We start from the raw sequence: 20,307 nt of genomic DNA, 5'->3' as shown, positions 1-20,307 counted from the left end.
GTGGGGTGCAAGCCCCACACCTGTGAAAGGCCCCGCCTCCAGTGCCTGGCCCCACATCTGACCTCCACTTGGTGACGCAGTGCAGCCATACAGGCCTGACTCTGCCACCCAGAGGTAGTGGACCCCGGATGTCCTCAGCACAGACAGCAGGGCTGCAGACCAGCCAGCCACACGTGTCCTACCATGGCGGGGGGGTGGGGGGGGCAGGGGTAGCTGGCTAAGCCCGGTGAGGCCCGGGGACAGACCCCAGGGTGCCGGGAGCCCTGCTGGAGAGCCCTGGGTACAAGCTATCCCCACAGTTAGACTGTCTCTGCCTCCTTCAATCTCTCAACAGGGTGGAGGGGTTCCCTGAGCCTCTCTGGGAGAGCCGCACAGCTCAGGGAAGTTACCAGACGAGCAGAGACTGGTGCCACAAAGCACGCTTGGGTCACGAACACCCTAAAATCAAGACAGACCGAAGGATTTTAACCTAAGATTCAGTTTCCGAGTCCGCGTGGCAACTGACCTGTAAGAAACAACCACTTTGTGCACGTGTATCTGAAAAGGCTATTAAAACCCTCCAAATTGTTTGATATGCTAACTTTCCCCCTGCGTTTCAGCGAAGGGCTGACCTCGAAGCAGATGGGCGTATCCAGCCGGCTGCCCCGCGCCCGACGGCGCCCGACATCACCGAGGTTGGCAGTGGAGTGGCCACCCTCACCCTCAAGGTTTTGTTTTGTTTTTTTGGACAGGAGTCATTAGAATTAAATTTAAATTTTGTCATTAACATTCCTTATGTTAACATGTAACAGGCTTAAAATGCTTGAATGAATTACTATTACCCTTTTTAAGTTTCAAATGCAGTCAATGCTAGATGAAGACCACATATCCAAAGGTCTCAGATCCTCAGGTTTTCGTGAGTGTGAGGAGGGTGCTGCGGCTGCTGACCAGGGCGGCAGGTGGGCCAACGGGGCCGGGGACTGGAATTGGAAAGGAGGGGTCCACGCGGCCCCTCCCTCGAGACAGCGCGTTCTCCCTAAGTCCTGTCCCTCCAGGGTCCCAGGGCAGGGTCCAGTCCAAGCCCACACGCTTCCAGAGAGTGAGGTGAGACAGAAGCATGTAGCACTGGTGTCACTATCTCCATGTCACTTCATCGGCAGCCCTGTTAAGATAGAAGGAGGGGGCGCCTGGGGGGCTCAGTCAGCTGAGCGTCTGACTTCAGCTCAGGTCACGATCTCACGGTTCGTGGGTTCGAGCCCCGCGTCGGGCTCTGTGCTGACGGCTCGGAGCCTGGAGCCTGCTTTGGATTCTGTCTCCCCTCTGTCTCTGCCCCTCCCCTGCTCACACTCTTTCTCTGCCTCTCAAAGGTAAATAAACATTAAAAAAATAATAACAAAAAAAAAGACATGAGAGAAAAGAGGAGAGCGGAGGGGATGTGAGAGGCCGGCATGCATACATAGCGCGCTGTCCCTCCAACGCTGCCTCCAGGGTGCGCTGCCCCAGAGGCTGTTGTCACCAGGCCCGCCATCACACGTTATGGGCCCTGCGCTGAAGGGGGACAGCCCAGGGCCAATCGGAAAGGTGTCCTTTTCAGAGCTGCGGCGACCAGCCCACCAGGACCTGGTCACCTGTCACCTCCCCGACCTCCTTCTCGACGGGGGAAGCCCCTCTCCAGGGACACCTGCAGGGCTGTGCCCAGCTCTCAGGAGCCAATCGTGCCTTCAGCGAAGTCCTGGTGGTAGCTTGGAATCCGTCCAGGTGGGAGTGTCTATACCCGACCAACAGGGAAAGAGACAAACCAGGTCGGCCCTGTCCTTTCCCCAGAGAGCGGGCGGCTGAACGTTCCCAGCACACCACTGCTTCTATCACAGGATCAACTAATCTCAGATCCACAAAATGATCAGCCGTGGTCTCCATACCAGTTCATGTTCCTTCCTGGCTAAGGTAAGCGAAGCATTACCGGATCTGCAGACGGTCAGACAGATGCTTGAAAGATGCACGTTACCAAGTCTGCCCTGAATGGCCGCTCGGGGAGCCCCCCAAGCCCCCGCCGCGCACGCTTCCACCTCATGACAGGCACAGCGCCGGAGTGGAGACAAGGCGCCCAGGACGGGTGGGGCAGGTGGGAGCACCTTCCCCGGTGCAACGACGCAGTGTCCAGCTAGGGACTTCAGTTGGAACCACGACAACCTTGATCAAGCCTGTTTTAATGTCACCGTGGAACAGAATCACGCGATGGAAGAGAAGTGAGCAGGCTTACAAAGCAGAAGCGTCCCCATCAAAGCTTAGCTGCTCTGCCCAGGACTGAACTACCGTGAAGGCTGATCAGGGCACCGCCTTGGTCTCCTGAGACTAAGCAAAAAGTGCCATGTGTCCCCGGGAAGCTCCAGAGGTAAAGGGACGTGAGGGAGAGCCTGTGTCCGGGGCGGGCGACTGGGCAGTGTGTCTGGGCCTGTGGGTCCAGGCCCGGCTCCTCCTCCGTCCTGGCTGGAAGGGGGCGCACAGATCCCCCTCCTTGCCTGCCCCCTGGGGGCCGCAGGAGCACCCTCCCAGGCCCTCGTCGCTCCCCGGGGCCAACTCACAGCAACGAGAACAGTGCCAGCTGTGACACCCGCACCCATGAGCCCACACTGACCGAGACAGATGTTGGTGTAGAAATAAACAGAGCCAAGAGTCAACCCTCGGTGCGGAACCCAGGTAATTCATACAGACGTCCCTCAGAGAGGGGGTGTGCCTCCCTGCCCTCAGGTGTGGACCGTGCAGTGACATCCCTCCCAAGAGGGAGCGGGGTCGGCGGCAGACACAGCCCAGCCGGGTGATCGGGGCCACAGCACAGCGACAGGCCATGTTGGGAGTGGGGACCGGTGATTTGATGAGAGAACGCTCCGCCTCTGGGGTTTCCTCCCCAAAACCCACACCCTGGTCCAACCACGAGAAAAACACCCGAGAAACACAAATCAAGAGACGCTGTGACCAGCAAAACACCTGACCAGCAACCGTCAAAAACGCCGCGGTCATCCAGGAAAAGCAAAGTCTGAGAAACTGTCACAGCTCAGAGGAGCCCACGGAGATGGGGGAGCTAAGTGCCTGTCATGTGGGGTCAGAAAGAGGATATGGAGGAAAATGAAGAAAATCTGGATGAAGTGTGGACCTTAGCTAACGGTAACCTATTGAAATTGGTTAGTTCCCTGCAACATACACACCAACGCAGGCGTCAGTCATGGGAGAACTACGGTACTCTGTGCTACCTTCCGCGTTCTCTGAAAATCCACAAGTGCTGTAAAAAATAAAGTCTATTCACACACACACACACGCACACCCGTGTGGCCGACACACCTGGGTGTCCACCCAGCTGCACCTTCTCAAATCCACTCAGGGACAGGGGTGTGAGAGTCACCACCAGCCGACAAAGGAAAATGAGTCACTGCCGCTCCTGGAAGGCCCTGGCCTCGTCCTGGTCCCGTGGTGATTCAGGGCCCTCGGGACGTGCTGATGATGCACAGCATCCACGCACGCCCACGTCCGTCGTGAAGACGTCTCCGACCCCAGTCCTCCTGCGTAATTTAGCCTCAGGAAGGTATAATCTAGGTGGTGTCCAGGTAAACACAGCAGCAGGGACACGACTATTTACTCACATTCCCTCCCAAGAGCAAAGCCAGAGGAAGGAAAACAGTGATAAAAGGAGCAGCAAAGGAAGGAGCAGCCCTATGTGGGGACCTGGAACGCAGAGGGCCCGGCAGTCAGCAGGCGACCGGGCGGGACGGGGCGCCAAAAAGCCCCCCAAAAGCCAGGGAGTCCAAAGCTCCACGTGCCAGGGAGTGGGGTGCCTGCGGCGCAGGCTCCCAACCTCTAAAGGGGAGGCCCCGTCCTCACCCGGCGCAGCGGGCGGACCATGGGCTCAACCTGGGGGATGGCGGCGTCCCCTCACCCAGGTGGGGCACCCCGGCCCCTGCCCAGGAAGGGTGCCCCCCTGGCCACCCTACTCTGGCCTCCCCCAGCTCTGCAGTGCCCCCCGTGTCAACACAGGCAGACAACGAAAGGTCACCCAGGGGCTGCGGAAACCTTCCCAGGCCAAAACGAAGGGAGGAAAAGAACTTTGGCGGAAACAGAGCCGTGTCGGGAGCCAAACGAAACACCGGACGAGACTTCACCACTCACTCGACTGAACAACTGTCATTCCTGTCTGTCACCACTCCGAGCTCACACCGCGCTGCCCTGACTCCCCCAGTCTTCGCGGTGATGGGGAGTCATGCCCAGGGTCTGGACCACAGGGTGGACGGGGCTGTGACCTCGGTCATGTGGCTGCCAAGGGGCCGAGTGGGCCCTTGCACTGCAGCAAAGAGCATAAACTCGGGCCCAGCCGTGGGGCACAAGTCTCAGTTCCGTGTGGCTGTGATTGGGGAAAATCGCTTGACCTCTCTCTGCCTCAGGTGCCGTTGTCACAGGATGGAGACAACAGTGTATCCTTCACTGGGCCATCGTGAGGGTGACTCCAGCTCCTACGTGGGAGCCTTGAACCAGCACAGTGCTCGAGAACGTGCACAATTACATCATGGGGGCCCTTGCCATAATTAATAACCTCAAACAAATGATGTGATCTCCCACCTCTGAAACAAGAGAAGGTTACTATTTTAAAAAGGAACTTTCGGGGCACCTGGGTGGCGCAGTCGGTTAAGCGTCCGACTTCAGCCAGGTCACGATCTCGCGGTCTGTGAGTTCGAGCCCCGCGTCGGGCTCTGGGCTGATGGCTCAGAGCCTGGAGCCTGTTTGCGATTCTGTGTCTCCCTCTCTCTCTGCCCCTCCCCCGTTCATGCTCTGTCTCTCTCTGTCCCAAAAATAAATAAACGTTGAAAAAAAAATTTTTAAAAAAAAGGAACTTTCGAGGGCACGTGGGTAACTCAGTTGAGCATCTGACTCCTGATTTCAGCTTGAGGTATTGAGCCCTATGTCAGGCTCTGCTCCTGTTATTAAAAAAATAACAACAACAGAAAAAAAAAAGAAAGAAACAAACTTTCAGGACACAAAAAAGAGCTCTTGGAAATTAAAAACTAAGGACAAGACAACACACTTAAAGATGGTTAAGACATGAAATATGGAAGATATCTCCTAGAAAATAAAACTTCTCCTAGAAGTGGAAAATAGACAAGAAAATTAGAGGATCAGTCTAAGAGTGCCAATGAATGACCCACAGTAGCTCCAGAAAAAGATGATAGCATGAGAGGAAATCATCAACGAAATAAATAAAGCCTCCCATGCCTGAAAGGCTTCAGTTTCCATACGGGAACTTCCCAGCACAAGAGACAAAAAAGGCCACATCAAGACACATCATAATGAAACCTGAAAACACTGAAGACAAAGAAAAGGTCCTAGACACTTTCAGGAGAAAACACACACACACACACACACACGTCAAAATGGCTCTTGACTTCTCAATTGGACTGGAAGCTAGAAGATGCTGGTGCAAGCCCTTCAAAGCTCTGGAAGGGGTGCCTGGGGGCTCAGTCGGTTAAGCATCCGACTTCAGCTCAGGTCATGATCTCGCAGTCCTTGAGTTTGAGCCCCGCGTCGAACTCTGTGCTGACAGCTTGGAGCCTGGAGCCTGCTTCAGATTCTGGGTCTCCCTCTCTCTCTGCCCCTCCCCTGCTTGCGCTCTGTCTCTCAAAAATGAATAAACATTAAAAAAGCTCTGAGAAAGGGGCACCTGGGTGGCTCAGTCAGTAAGTTGTCTGACTCTTGATTTTGGCTCAGGTCATGATCTCAGGGTTCGTGAGATCGACCCCCCTGTCAGGTTCCACCCTGAGAGTGTGGGGCCTGCTTGGGATACTCTCTCTCCCTCTCTCTCTGTCCCTGCCCCGCTTGCTCTTGCTCTCGCTCAAAATAAATAGATAAAAAAAAATTAAAATGCTTGGGGAAAACGGTTTCCAATACGGGATTCTATACCTAGCTCAACTATCATGAGAAGTACGGTTAGCGCAAAAGCACTTGTAAACCAGATCTCAAAACATCTACTTCCAGGCTGCCTTTCTCAGAAAGTCTGTGAAGGATGTCTGAACCAGAGAGTAAGCCAAGAGAGGGGATGGTGGGGCCAGGGACGGAGGAAGCAGGCAAAGAAGAGGGGCAAGGGGTTACCCAGGATGATGGCAGAAGAGGTCCCAGGACAGACTGTGCCAAGGCCCTGGAGGCACCAGAAGGGATATGGTGCAGACATCAAGGGGGTGGGGGCTACCCTGCTGGAAAAATTACATGCAAATTTGAGATAAGACTTCTAGAAAACTCCATGAAAAAAAGGCAATGATTATTTCCAAGAAAAACTAAAAGTTGTACTAAAAAAATGTAATTCTAGTGGCTCATGACTATCTTTGGAATCCGCCATAATGTGAACACTCAGTGATTAAACAATCAATGGTGATCTAACACTATTTTGAGGGCAGAAGAAGGGAGAACTGACCTATTCCAGAGACAGAGGGGAACAGGTAATGTCCCAAACAGAACAGTCTAGAAACAGCAGCAGAAACGTGTTATTTAGAAATCTGGAAATAAATGCCAAGAGCTCCTCCAGGAGGTGGGAGGGGCAGAGATACTGTTCTGTCCTTTTAAACCACAAAGGACTATTCAACACCTTAAGACAGAAATATATCAAACTAAAATCAAATCCAAAATATGAGAATAACATACAATACAAACTTTATACACAAGCCTTTAGCGGTAACGGCATGGTTCCCTCACCAAGACAAGGCACGTCCAACCTACGCCCGACGTGACTTTGTTCAGTTCCTTCCACAATCCCAGCTCACAAATGGGTAAACAGAGGTACGGCATCAGGGTGCCATCAGGGGCCAAGTGAACAGGCAGCCCTGGTGGGCGCCGACCACCCACCCGCTCTCCACCTGGGGCCCTTCACCCTGGCGACGCTCCATATTGCTACAAATCAAATCATTTTAAATTTCCCAGAAGAGAAGTCAAAAAAGCAAACTGAAAACACACACACACACACACACACACACACACACACACACACACACTCAAACCACCAAACTGAACAATAAAACAAATTCAGGGTCCCCTCCACCCACCGACATCGTGGATACTGTCTCTCGTTCACCCAGCGAACGCGCAGGCAGCAGCGTGAGGCTGGGTCAGCAGGCGTCTCTGTCCGACTGCACGCAGAGCGCCTTTGAAAGATTCCTTAGCTGTCAGCTAGGCATTCCTGCCTCTCCAGGTTCTGAACCTTGCTCAGGGGAAGTGGCAGAGCTGCCGGGTCACAGTCCGGCTGCCTGGGGTGGGGACAAATCGGCCAGGTCATCCTGGAGGCCTCAAAGACACAGAAGGAGACACAGAGACCAGTCGTAGATGAAGTGCCCTACTCTACCTATTTAGGATAATCCTAAAAATAAGCTGCCACTCCAAATACACCTGTGGGGGTTTTGCGGCGCTGTCTTCCGTGCTGTAACTTTATTACCAAAAACAATCTCAACCGCTGGATGAGAAATTGGTTCAGAAGGCTTACTTTGCTTTTCTGTCCCTCCCATAAAGCAACACACACTTACAGAGTGGGCTCCCTGGGCCTAGAGCTGGGACCCCACAGGAACACAAAAGGCCCATCCAACTCTTAGGGGCAGTGGTTGTGGGGACAGTGGCCCTAAGTGCCACTCACTCTGCAAGAGCAAGGGAAACGGCACAAGCAAAGGCCCTGTGGCAGCAGGGATTAATTAAGCAAGACCAGCCAGACCCACCCAGACCCTGGCCCCTAAACTCCTCTTTGCCGTGAGCAAGGAAGGGGGAGGCACAAAAAGTAAACTTTCTTGGGATGCCTGGGTGGCTCAGTCAGTTAAGGGTCTGACTTCGGCTCAGGTCACGATCTCACGGTTCATGGGTTCGAGCCCCACGTCGGCACGTCAGGTCCTGCGCTGACAGCTCAGAGCCTGGAGCTGCTTCGGATGCTGTGTCTCCCTCTCTCTCTGCCCCTCCCCCACTCACACTCTATCTCTCTCCATCTCTCATAAATGAATAAACATTTAAAAAATTAAAAAAAAAACACAAAACCTTTGTTCGTTGGATATAAACACCAAAGACACGTCAAACCTGGAATAGAGGTTTATCCTCAGTAGGACTGGGCTGGCTCCCCCTCTCCCCAGAAAAGCGTGTCCCTGAAACAGCTCCCAGTCCTGGGAAAGGAAACCCCTTTGGCCTGCTCTTTGGACCCTCAGGAGTCTGGAGCCTGACCCCAGGCACCTGCCGCCCTGAGCTCCGACCCGGTGGCTCGACCCACAGGGGCTCAGTCTGTAACATCTGGGTGGTCAGACGAGATGTGGCCTTTGCCACTACACAAACAGCAGAGGGGACAAGGCAGAAATATGGACGGCTTCGGGGACAGGGAGTGCCCACTGGAACTACGGACAAGCCCACGTCCGCACCACGGTGACACCTGACAGGAGGGACTGAGGGTGGCATCCACCGTGCGGAGGGAACCGTCCAGGGCTCTCGGCTGCTCTGGGTGACTGACTGGTGTCCAGGCGGCCCAGAGCCGATGTCTGGAAGGTCAGCAGGACCACACTCCCCGCAGAGTTGGGCAAACGGCACACACAACTCCTTTCATGACTGTCAGCGGCTCTGAACTTTGTGATGGCACCTTGTCGGCGGCTGACGCGCTAAGACAGGAGGGATACGAGACCCCACGCGGATTTGACCAGGACAGACACAGGTGAAACGCAGCCCAGACCCCTCTGACGGCAGCAACACACACTGGGGTCTTTTGGGGGGTTTGCTCCCCCAACCTGTCCCTGCACTTTGGCTCTGACCAAACCCTGTTGAGGCCCCGGAAGCCACCTGCTCAGGCCCAGCTCCGGGTCCCCCTGCAACGGGTCAGTACCGTGAGGGTTCACATCGGCCGCACACTAGCAGCACGTGACCACACGGAAGGAAAGAGGCCAAGATGTCCCAGACATCCCAAGAAACTATGACACAGCTAATTTCTCCTCATTGGCAAGCACACACGTGAGCCGACACCCCTGCTCCCTCTCCTCTCCCACGCACCCATCAGCACACCCTGAATTTCCTAATTCAAGGACCAAAACTAACGAGTTACCCCTGTGACCCGGGCTGGCAGGACAGAGACGATCCCTCCTGCTCCTGGGGGAGGGGTGGGCTTGCTCAGAGGCCTCCCCATCACCCCGGCACCGTCCACACGAGGGGCCATCCCATCCACCCCGGCAGCCCGTCCCCCCAGGCCGTCAGCTCCCTGCCAGCCCCAGGGAGGGGGGGGGGGTGCCTGCTGTGGTTGTTTTCTGGGTTTTTTTTGTTGTTGTTGTTGTTTTTTACAAAAACACCTTGCAAAATGGACGTCAGAAATCACCCCCGTTCCCACATCCCCACCAGCAACCGAGCAGCCCCTAGGCGCATCTGGGTCTACCTCCGACCATCTCAGCACGGAAAACCGGACGCTGGCCCCACACTCATCGCCGACACCCGAGGACCCCGCTGGAGCGAGCCGGGCACGTCAACACCGGCCGGGCCGCCCAGGCTCCGACACGACGCTGTCGTCAACGCGAACACGGGGCCGGGACCGGCAGGGGCACGCACAGCGGGAGCAGCCCTGCGGGGCCCGGTGCGGGGAGGCAGGTGCTGGCCGCGGCCGGGGGCGGTGGCCCCGCGGACCCCTCGCCCGCAGCGATGCGGAGGGAGCAGCCGGCGGCGCTCACGCACGGTCACGGTGGACTGGAGTCGCCCGGACGAGCCCCCCCACCCCCGCCGCAGCCACGCTCCCTGCGGCCAGAGCCCCCCGAGGACCGCGAGGCCGTTCATCTCCCGGGGCCGCCCGGCCGCGCTGACAGGCCGCGCGTCGCTTCCCGAGGATACGTTTCCTTCCGGCACCCCCCGTGTCGGCAGCTCCTCCGGGGCCTGTCAGCTCGGAAACAGGAGCCTCCGGCCGCCCGGCCGCCGCATCCCTGCCCCCGGCGCCCGTGGCTGGAACATCTGTGCGGCGCCGAGGCTGCGGGCCAGGCCGCCGGCCGGGACCCAGCCGCCGGGCAGCATCGCCGCCTCGCGCGGGGCCTGCAGCCCCGGACAGAAAGGCACAAGCGATGTGCATTACTCACCGGGCTTTCTTCCCCCCCCTGCTCGGCACAGGGTTCTTTATGCTCTACGGAGCGGTGGGCGTGAAGGGAGGCATCTTCCTAACCCTCCCTGCGCCGGCGCTGCCCTCCGCTCCCCTCCGGGCCCACCGCGGCGGGCAGGGTGCGCTCAACGGCGAGGGGCAGGTATTTAAAGGCAGGCTGGCCGGCCCGTCCCCCGCCTCTCACATCCCTGCCTCCTCGTGTCTCCAGGCCGGGTGGTACCCGGCTCCCCTGGGAAGCTGGGGCCGGCAGCTGAGGCACCAACTAAAACACGGCCTGGATACCGAGGAGCTGACGTCACATGAAAACAAGCATCTCTGCATTAGGACGGTCCTGAAAGAGGACGCGGGGCAGTGGCCACAGGAGGGCAGCTCGGCCTCAGAGCCTTTGGAGTGCAGTGTCCGTGGGGACAGGGCCCAGGCGGCTGTGCCCCCCCCCCCCAGGTCAGGCCCCCGGGCAGGGTGCGGGAAAGCAGGGGCCTTTTGAGTGCGAGTGACCCCCCCCCCCCCACCGCCCCGCCGGGTCCAGAGACTCAGAACGCGTCCCGAGGCCTGGGTGCCGTGGCCCCAGAAGGGAAGGGGGACAGAAGCCACGGTCCCGGCCATCGTGGCTACAGGGGAGCCCACCCCCAATTCCCTCCAATTCCCAAAAACCCCAGGAAAAAGACACTGTCAGCCTAGGCCGGGGAGCTCGTCCAGCCTGCCTGGAGTCATTGGACTTGCAATGACCCTCCATGGCTGGGATTCACGCTGGGGGCTGGGGGCTGGGGGCTCAGGGGGCACCTCTCCCCTACCGAGCACCAAAACACACCCTGCCCGGGACCTGCACACGCCTGGTTCGAACACCCCCACCCACCACTTACAAGCAGGCGCTGGGGCTCCCACATCTGTGCTCGCTCCTGCACACGAACAGACTCAGGGTCAAAGCTCTGGGTTCAAATTCCAGCCCCGTCAGTCGCTCACAGTGGGGCCTGAAGTCACTTGGGGGCTCCAATCACCCTGCCGCTGAGTGGCCACGGGAAGGCATTTCACACACCGCGAGCCGTGAAGGTAACACTGAGGCTCCCCCCGAGGCCCAGGGCCCCCGAGTCTCCACCACAGGGAGCGAGGGCTGGGGGACACAGGCTCGGGGCTCCAAGCATCAAGTTAAGAATGGCTTGTAATTTCTCAAGAACGTGGAATTTACACAAAACACGCATTTGAGAAATTTCAGCCCCTGTGGCTCATCTGTCTAAGGCAGCTGAGGCGCTGGGGCACAGACCGCTTGATTACTACCTGGCCTTTCCAGAAAGTGTGCAGACCCCTGGCTGAGACTACAAAGTCGTAAAGTAACTGAACCACCACGTCTACACATGGCTCAGCGGGAAACCCCAACGTAGCCCAAGTCCACCGCAAGCAAAGCCTTGAGCTTTAGGGCACAGCCCCTGTCCTCAAGCCAAGCGTACACTTCAATCCGGACCAGAACATCCAGTTTCGAAGATCTCAGAAAACCCAGGCTCAACTGGCCGGCTGCTAATTCTATCCAACGGAAGCCTGAAGCCGGTACTAGTTGGATGACTAGCTTTGAGTTTGTTGCAAGTAATTTGAGACAAAGGTGGATGAAACACCATTTTTATGAAAACAATAGACACACCTATAAATAGCAGGGAATGGGCATATTCCAGAAGGACTATGCGCCGGAGGGCTTCAGCCCCCAAGTCCCTGCTCCACCAACTGGTCCAACCTAGAGCCCCTCACCCCTGGGCTCTTCCCTCCTCCCAGTACTGCTGACAACCCTCCTGCAGGGCCAAACGCACCCACAACCGCCTGCAGGGCCCCAATACGCCTGACCAGCTGGGCGGGCTGGGGGTGGGGGCAAGCTGGCCTCGCCGCAGACTCAGCTTGTTCCTGGAGCCCCCACGCAGCCCCGAGAGGTGGCCACTAGTACAGACCCCTTTACAGGGAAAGGAAGCCCAGGGAGGCACACCCACCTGCCTGAAGCCACACAGCAGGCTCACCTCGGAGCTGAGGGTTGGACCAGCAGCACTGTGAGCACCCGCGTGTTACACCCACCACCTTCTCCGGTCTCACGAACACACTTCTTACACCACAGACTCTACGCCCGGCCGGTGTGTGGGTCACGCCCAGCCAAGTCCCCCTCCCTGAGTAACCCTCCTCCAGGCAGCCGTCCAGCCTCAGGGAAGCTTCTAGCCAGACTGTGCCCCGGGCCATGGGCGGGGCAGGCAGGAGCCAGAGAGCAGGGCCAGGGGAGTGAGGCTGGGCCTGGCCCGGGGGTCCTGCCACGGCCCAGCAAGAGGTTCTCTGCCACCCCCTTCCCGTCACCACAGCTCTTCCCCACCAGCCCCAACCCAGCCCCTATTTTGGGGCCACTACTCCTCTGAGCCTCTGGACAGATGTGTCCAGGTGAGCCCAGCGTCCCCCCACACAGGTCAGCAACATTTGTCAGCCTGTGTCAGGACACCCGCCTTTAACATCTCAGTCTCAGGCTGTGGAAACCTTCCTTCCCGGGAGTGGAAGTGGAAATGGCCTGGGGCCGGGCCTGTTACCACCCGCCCCACAGCAGCTGGTAGGAGGAGGACTTCAAAAGCTCCCAAACGCCTGGGGCTCCCGACAGGTGAGGAAGCCTGTCCCAGCCCACAGGGCAGCAGACAAAGGGCAGATAAAGGCAAGCTCACATCATCGTCCTGGCCAACCCCAGACCCACAGGGTCACGCTGGGGGGTGGGTCTGACCTCTCAGGGTCCTGACCCAGATACAACCTCCCTTCAACCACAGAGGCCTTGCCCCAGGGGCCAGGCTCAGACCCAGAAGCCACTTCTGCTGCCCCTGCCCAAGAAGGGAGCCTGTCTACAGGGCCCAGTCCAGCTCTAAGTCAGGCGAGACTCCTCCTCCTCCAGGAAGCCCCCTTGGGGCATCACAGAGGCCCCCGCAGGGAGCCTCTCTCACTGTCAGGATGGGCCCCTCTTGTTAACGGCATTGAAGTCCACCACCTGGGCCTCAGTCCTCTACGGACATGCTAAATAAGCACTTACTGAGCACATACAATCCCATCACTCGCGTTGTTTTACAGACAGAGGCGGAGTCACAGACACTCGGGGGAGGAGCTGGAGGGAAGAGGCAGCGCCCACCACCAGGAGCCAAGAGTCCGAAGGCCCCCTGCTCAGACTTCAGGCCTCAGACCCAGGCAGGGCAACGCTGTGCTGCGCTGGTGGCCCTTGGCTGCAGCAGCCCTGGGGCTGGGGAGTCAGAGAGGGGCGGCCCCTCCCAGGAAGGGACCTCGGACCCCGCCCACCATCAAGCCCATGCAGCCTCCGCTGTCTCGCCCTCACCCTCGCCCTCACCCTCGCCCTCACCGGGCCGGCCCCACCCCCTTCATCTGGTGACACCCCCAGTTAAGAGCACTGCTCTGCTGTTTGTCACAGTGACCGTCTGCTTCCAGGGAGCCATGGCCCAGGCGTGTGTGATGCATTAGTAACGTCCCCCCCACTCCCAAGTGAGACAGTTGCTGCATCTTGCGGGTAAAAAAGCCCAGGTTCCCTGAGCCCCAGGTACAAACCAGAGCCAGGCATGCTGCATCTCGGGCCCAAGAGCTGGGGCCACTCGAGACGCATGCACGTTCCAGACGGATCAAAGACCTAAACGCAAAAAACAAAAGTCTGCCCTTTGGGGTAGCCAGAAAGGAAAATATTAACAGATTTGAACACGCAAAACTCACAACAATAACATTTCTGCGTGACCGGAGGTACAAAAAGGCACGAGACAGAGGAGCGGCTTGGGCGACGATGTCTGCCTTGCACACCAGTGCCGGGAAGAGCCGCCCGAATGAGAACCGGCGGGTGTGGCTGTGAACGGAGCTGCGCACGGGGAGTGAGGCCCAGCCGCTCGCGAGGCCACAGAGCCCCTCTGTGCAGCCACCACCTTCCTCTCGGCCTCGGGTGGCCTGGAACGGCAGGTAGGCGTCCCATACTGTTTCTGGGCCTCAACAAACTGCTAGGGCCACCCCAGGCCTGCCTCACTGCGGGTCCCCTCAGGGCCACGGGTGGCCTGCTCACCTCTCCCACAGAGCCCTGGCCGCCCAAACTGCCAGGATTCTTAATTCCTTATTGTGCCACAGGCCTCGTCCCAGAAAGCCCCGGAAACGTGCTGCCACTTGGTGGGAGGGGCCCTCCTGGGTCACTCGGCTCCTGCGGGGCCCTGGTTGCTGACGGCAGGGAGCCTGGCCTCGCAGCCGAACCCCCAGAGCACATTCACCCCATCACTTGCACCCAACAGGCAACCTCAGGCAACTGAGGTCAGCTCGCACGGGACCCGGGGCTGGACCGAAGTCAGGCCGCCTCTAAAGGGGGGATGCTCAGGGGACCCTGCTGACAGTTCACCCCGATGATGCCTCAGCAAGTACAAACTGTACGGTGTGGCCAAAACCAAGCTACCCGTTCGGGACTTTTGAAGCCTGGAGCCCGCGGGAGAATGTTCACAGCAGGGCTCTCCAGAAAGAGCAGCCGGGGCAACAGCCAAGTGCCCACCAGCACGCGAACGGATAAACACACTGCGGGAGATCCGGATCCAGACAGAAGGTAATAAGGACACAGAGGTCTTCACACAACAACGCAAGGCGACCTCACAGACACGTACAACGCTCCGCTCAACAGCCGCACCCACGCTCTCAGGCGTCCACGGGACATCCTCCGGGACCCCACAGGTGAGGCCTCGAGTCTCAATGGATTTTAAAAGATAAATGTCACACAAAGTGTCTTCTCCGACCACAGCAGGACGGAGTCAGAAGCAAATCACAGAAGGAAATCTGGAAAAGTCGCCCTGTCCACCAATGAGACAGCGGATGGATCAAAAGAGAAATCACAAGGGAAGTGAAACAAACTTAGAGACGGACGAAACCAGAGGCGCGGGGCGCGGGGGGCCCTGCCGCTGTGGAGCCAACACCAACACCGGAAACCAAGGACGGTCGCCCGCCAGCCAGCTAAATTCTCGACTTACGGAACTGGAAGAAGATGGAACTGACCCGAAGCTAGCAGGAAGAAGGAAATAACAAGGATTGGAGCAGAGATCAACAAAATGGAAAATACAGAAACAATAGAAAAAAAAAAAAATCAATGAAAACAAGAGTTGGTTCTTTGAAAAGATCAACAGAATTGACAAACTTCTGGGGCTCCTGGGTGGCTCAGTCGGTTGAGCGTCCGACTTTGGCTCAGGTCACAATCTCGCAGTTCGTGGGTTCCAGCCCTGCGTCAGGCTCTGTGCTGACAGCTCAGAGCCTGGAGCCTGCTTCGGATTCTGTGTCTCCCTCTCTCTCTGCCCCTCCCCACTCATACTCTGTCTCCTGTCTCTCAAAAATAAATAAGAAACATTAAAAAAAAAAAGGATTTCTCAAGGGGCGCCTGGGTAGCTCAGTCGGTTAAGCCTCCAACTTTGGCTCAGGTCACGGTCTCATGGCTCATGAGTTCAAGCCCCGCATCAGACTCTGTGCTGACAGCTCAGAGCCTGGAGCCTGCTTCAGATTCTCTCTCTCTCTCTCTCTCTCTCTCTCTCTCTCAAGAATAAACATTAAAATAATTAAAAAATAAAATAAAATAAAACATGGCTTCTATAAATAAATAAATGAATAAATAAAATTTTAAAAAGGATTTCTCTATAAAATAAACAAACATTAAAAAAAAAAAAAGAAATAGGAAATATAAACAGACCTACAATCAGTAAAGAGATTGAATCAATAATCAAAGATCTCCCGACAAAGAAGGCCCTGGCCCAGACAGCGTCACTGGTGAATTCTAGAGAACATTTAAAGAACTAACATCTATCCTTCTCAAACTTTTCCAAAACGCTGAAGAGGAGGGAAATCTGTGAACTCATTCTAGGAGGCCGGTGTAACCCGATACCAAGCCAGGTAGAGACACTACAGGAAGAGAAAACCACAGACCAGTATTCTTATGATCACTGATGCAAAAGGAAACAGAACTCAGCACCACAGCGCGTGACCAAGTGGGATTTGCCCCAGAACGCAGCAATGGCTCCACATGGGAACGACCAATCAGTGCGATACGCATGAACAGAATGGAGGGAAAAGCCACACAACCACACGGTCAGCTCCACTGGCAAAGAAAGGGCGTTTCATGAAGATAAAAATCCTTTCGTGGTAAAAATACTCAACAAACAAGGGAGAGAACAATATGGCAGATGGGGAGGCGGAGAGAAGGAGGACAGGGGAGCTGCTGGCTGAGAGATGGCTGTCGATGGTGGGTGTGGGGACCCTGGGGACTGGGAAGGTCTCAGGAACCATGTAAGGAAGTTCCTAGTGCAATCCGGACCCTTCACACACCCTGATTTCCAGCCGAGCACCAAATCTCTCCAGTCTTTGTTAGATTCACGCAAAGTTCTAGTCACTGGAGGTGGCGGCTTAGGATGGGAGCTCCTGGAAAGTCTGGCGTTGTCTGGTTTTAGACAGATTCACGTTGTAGACACGGACACTATAAATGTTTCCAATCTAAACAGGCAGTTTTTATTTAGGCCTAGAGATGCTAGAAGACCTCAGGCTGAAGCTGCTGAATCTCTGCATGTTAGAGTTCCCAACTCTATGGAACGTAGTTCCATATCCTCTTGACAAAAACTACTTCTTTTATTTACTTACTTTTTTACATTTAGTTATTTTTGAGAGAGACAGAGACAGCATGAGCTGGGTAGGGGCAGAGAGAGAGAGAGAGAGAGAGAGAGAGAGAGAGAGAGAGAGAATCCCAAGCAGGATCCATGCCGCCAGCACAGAGCCCCCACGGGGCACGAACTCATGAACCCGTGACATCATGACCTGAGCTGAAACCAAGACGCTTAACTGCTTAACCGCCTGAGCCACCCAGGCCCCCAAGTGACTTCACCTTTAAAACAACAACAACAAAATCCTCGGCCAACAAGGAACAGAAGGCACCACGCGTGTTTTCTACCCCCAGCGCCAAGCAGTGAACTCAATTCTGATGCTCTCTACCTGAAGTCAGCACCAGATCCCACAGGTGAAGGGTTCTGTCTATGAGACCGCCGCCTCCCCACTTCAGAGGCCAGTCACCAATCCAGGCTGTCAACTGTGTGCTGTCGACCGAATGGCTACAGATGGCTACAGATGACGCATTCCCTCAACCCCTCCCAGGTGGGATTAATTTGCTGGAGTGACTGGATTAACTCGGCAACAGACTGGACGGAAGAGATCCACAGGGCAAGGTGTGGGGGAAGGGCGTGGGGCTTCCACACTCTCTAGACAAGCCCCTGTCCCCACATCTCCATGGGTCACCGCCAGACACCGCCCCCACCCACCCTCCTCACGGGGTTTTACGGAGGCATGATGGTTTCCACCCCCCCCCCTCCCCCCCCCCCCAGGGGGGGGGGGGGGGGGGGGGGGGTAAGACTATAAACTGCTCTAGTCACTAGGTCTTTCTGGTCACCGCCCCATCCTGAGGCTATCTAGAGGCCCCACCCCAAACCCCCTCATTATCATAAATTCTAATGTGTTCAAAAGGTACTCTTAAAGAATGACACTCCCATGACCAAGAATGACAAGAGACACTCGCCTTGCCCAGGAGATTCCCAGGGACTTAGGAGCTCAGCCAGAAATTGGCGACAAAGACCATATACAAGTCTCATTATGGCCACAAAGGAAACTACGCACCTCGACGTGGTAAAAGCCATATATGAACATCCCCGCAAGCATCTCCCTGAGTGCTCAAAGACTGAAAGCATTTCCTCCAAGATCAGGAACAAGACAAGGATGTCTGCTCCCCTCTTCCACACACTAGAAGTTCTAACAGGAGCAGTCAGGCAAGAAAAAGGAATAAATAAAAGCACATCCATTGGAGAGGGAAGAGTAAAATGATCTCTGTTCACAGATGATACAGAAAACACTAACGATTCCACAAAAAAGTCGTCGGAACTAATACACAAATTCAGCAAAACAGCAGGATGCAAAGCCAACACCAGAATCAGCTGCATTTTTATACACAAGCAACGAGCAACCCAAAAAAAGAAATTCAGAAAACGCTTCCATCTTACAATAGCACGAAGAATAAAGTACTTACTAAACCCACGAAGGAGGTCAAAGACTTGCACACTGAAAACTACAACATTGTGCTGAAAGTAAAGACAATAAAAGTAAACATCCCGCGTGTACGGGCCGGAAGGCTTCACGTCGTCGTCGCGTTAATACCACCCGAACCAACCAAAGATTCCATGCAACCCCTAGCAAGAGCCCAATGACAGATTTTTGCCGAAACAGAAATCCTCATCCTAAAAATCATCTCCAGGGACCCAGAACAGCCAAACCATCTTGCAAAGGATCAAAGCCGGAGCCCTCACACTCCCCGATTTCAAAACGTGCTACAGTAACCAAAATGGCGTGATGTTGGCATAAAAACAGACTTTCGACGTCCAAGAGAACAGACAGTCCAGAAGCCAACCCTCCCACGCCGGGTCAGGTGACTCTTGAGAAGGGCCGTTCAATGGGGAGAGGTTGGTCTTTTCAACAAACAGGCACGGGGAACACTGGACGTCCCCATGCCAAAGAATGAAGCTGGACCCCTACACCTCACGCCATATACGAAAATTAACCCCAAATGCATCAGAGACCTCAATGTAACGCCTGAAATTATAAAACTCTTAGAAGAAAACGTAGGATAAAACTTGACCACATTGTAGTCGACAGTTTCTTGGATGGGATACCAAAAGCAGAGGCAAAAACAACAAAAACGGACAAACTGGACTTCATGAAAAGTTAACAGTTTTGTGCATCAAGAGACACGATCCAGAGCGGAAAGACGACCCACAGAGTGGCAGAAAGTATGTGCAACCATACAGCTGATGAAGGATTAAAACCCAGAATGTAAAAGGACTCCCCAAACCCAGCAGCAGAAACATTAACAACCGCACTCAAAAACGGACCAAGGACACAAACGGACATTCTCCAAAGAACACACCGCGTGGCCAAGAAGCCCAGGAAAAGATGCTCAGCGTCACTCACCCTCAGGGAAATGCGGGTCAGCACTACGAGAGGCCCCCTGACACCCATGGGGATGCTTCAGAAAACGGAGGGGCACCTGGGCTTCTCAGTCGGTTGAGCATCTGACTCTTGATTTCGGCTCAGGTTATGATCCCAGGGTCGGGAGATGGAGCCCCGTGTGGGGCTCTGTGCTGAGTGTGGAGTCTGCTTAAGATTCTCTCTCTCTCTTCCTCTGCCCCTCTCCCCCACTCGCTCACTCACTAAAATGAAAAAAAAAAAAAAAAAAGGAATTGGAAACTGGTAAGTGCTGGTGAGGATGTGGGGAAATTGTGACCCTGTGCACAGCTGGTGGGAACAGTGTGGAAGCCAGTGTGGCAACAGAAACACCATATGACCCAGCATCTCCACTTCTGAGTATATATCACCCCCCCCCAAAAAATTGAAAGCAAGATCTAAGAGATATTTGTACATCTGTGTTCACAGCAGCACGATTCACAAGAGCTGAAGCAAGGAAGCGACCCAGTGTCCACCTGTGGCTGATAAACCAAACGTGGTCCATGGATACGATGGAATATCATTCAGCCTTAGAAACACAAGGAAATCCTGTGATGCTACAGGTCATTCGCTATGTGGATGAACCTTGAGGACGTTCTGCTACGTAAAATAAACCAGTCACAAAAAGACAAATCCTGTTTGACTCCACTTACGTGAGGTACTTCGACTAGTCAAAGTCATAGAATGGAGAGCGGCAGGGTGGCCACCAGGGGCTGGGGGAGGTGCCGGTGGGAACAGAGCTTCAAATTTTTTTTTTTTAATGTTTGTGTATTTATTTTGAAAGAGGGAGAGAATAAGCACGAGCAGAGGAGGGGCAGAGAGAGAAGGAGAGAGAGAGAATCCCAAGCAGGTTCGGTGCAGAGCCAGACGTGGGGCTCGAACTCACGAACCATGGAATCACTACCTGAGCTGAGATCCAGAGTCCAGAGCCCGGGAGATGGATGGTGCTGACTGTTGCGTAACAGGGTGAATGTGATTAATATCAACGAACCAGCCACTTAGAAATGGTCAAGGGGCACCTGGGGGGCATCCAACTCCTGATTTCGGTTCAGGTCATGATCTCGTGGTTCACGGGATCGAGCCCCACGTCGGGCTCTGTGCTGACAGCGTGGGGTCTGCTTGGGATTCTCTCTCTCCCTTTGTCCCTCCCCTGCTCACACCCATGCACTCTCTCTCAA

The 20,307-nt window shown here is 55.5% G+C and overlaps 1 protein-coding gene across 1 annotated transcript in view; it reads right to left on the bottom strand.

Moving 5' to 3' along the window:
- Nucleotides 1–9,484, bottom strand: part of PRKCZ (protein kinase C zeta) — an 80,840-nt gene extending 71,356 nt beyond the window's left edge. The window contains exon 1 of the mRNA XM_040458784.1: nucleotides 9,389–9,484. Coding sequence (XP_040314718.1) covers nucleotides 9,389–9,398 — 10 coding nt within the window. The 5' untranslated portion in view covers nucleotides 9,399–9,484. The remainder of the gene's footprint in view (nucleotides 1–9,388) is intronic.
- Between the last annotated feature and the right edge of the window lie 10,823 nt (nucleotides 9,485–20,307).

Source organism: Herpailurus yagouaroundi, unplaced genomic scaffold (genome assembly GCF_014898765.1).
Source record: "Herpailurus yagouaroundi ecotype Mexico unplaced genomic scaffold, PumYag 77, whole genome shotgun sequence".
Classification (NCBI taxonomy): Eukaryota; Metazoa; Chordata; class Mammalia; order Carnivora; family Felidae; genus Herpailurus; species Herpailurus yagouaroundi.
Note: the sequence above shows the minus strand (reverse complement) of the source record. Positions and strands in the feature narration are given on the sequence as shown.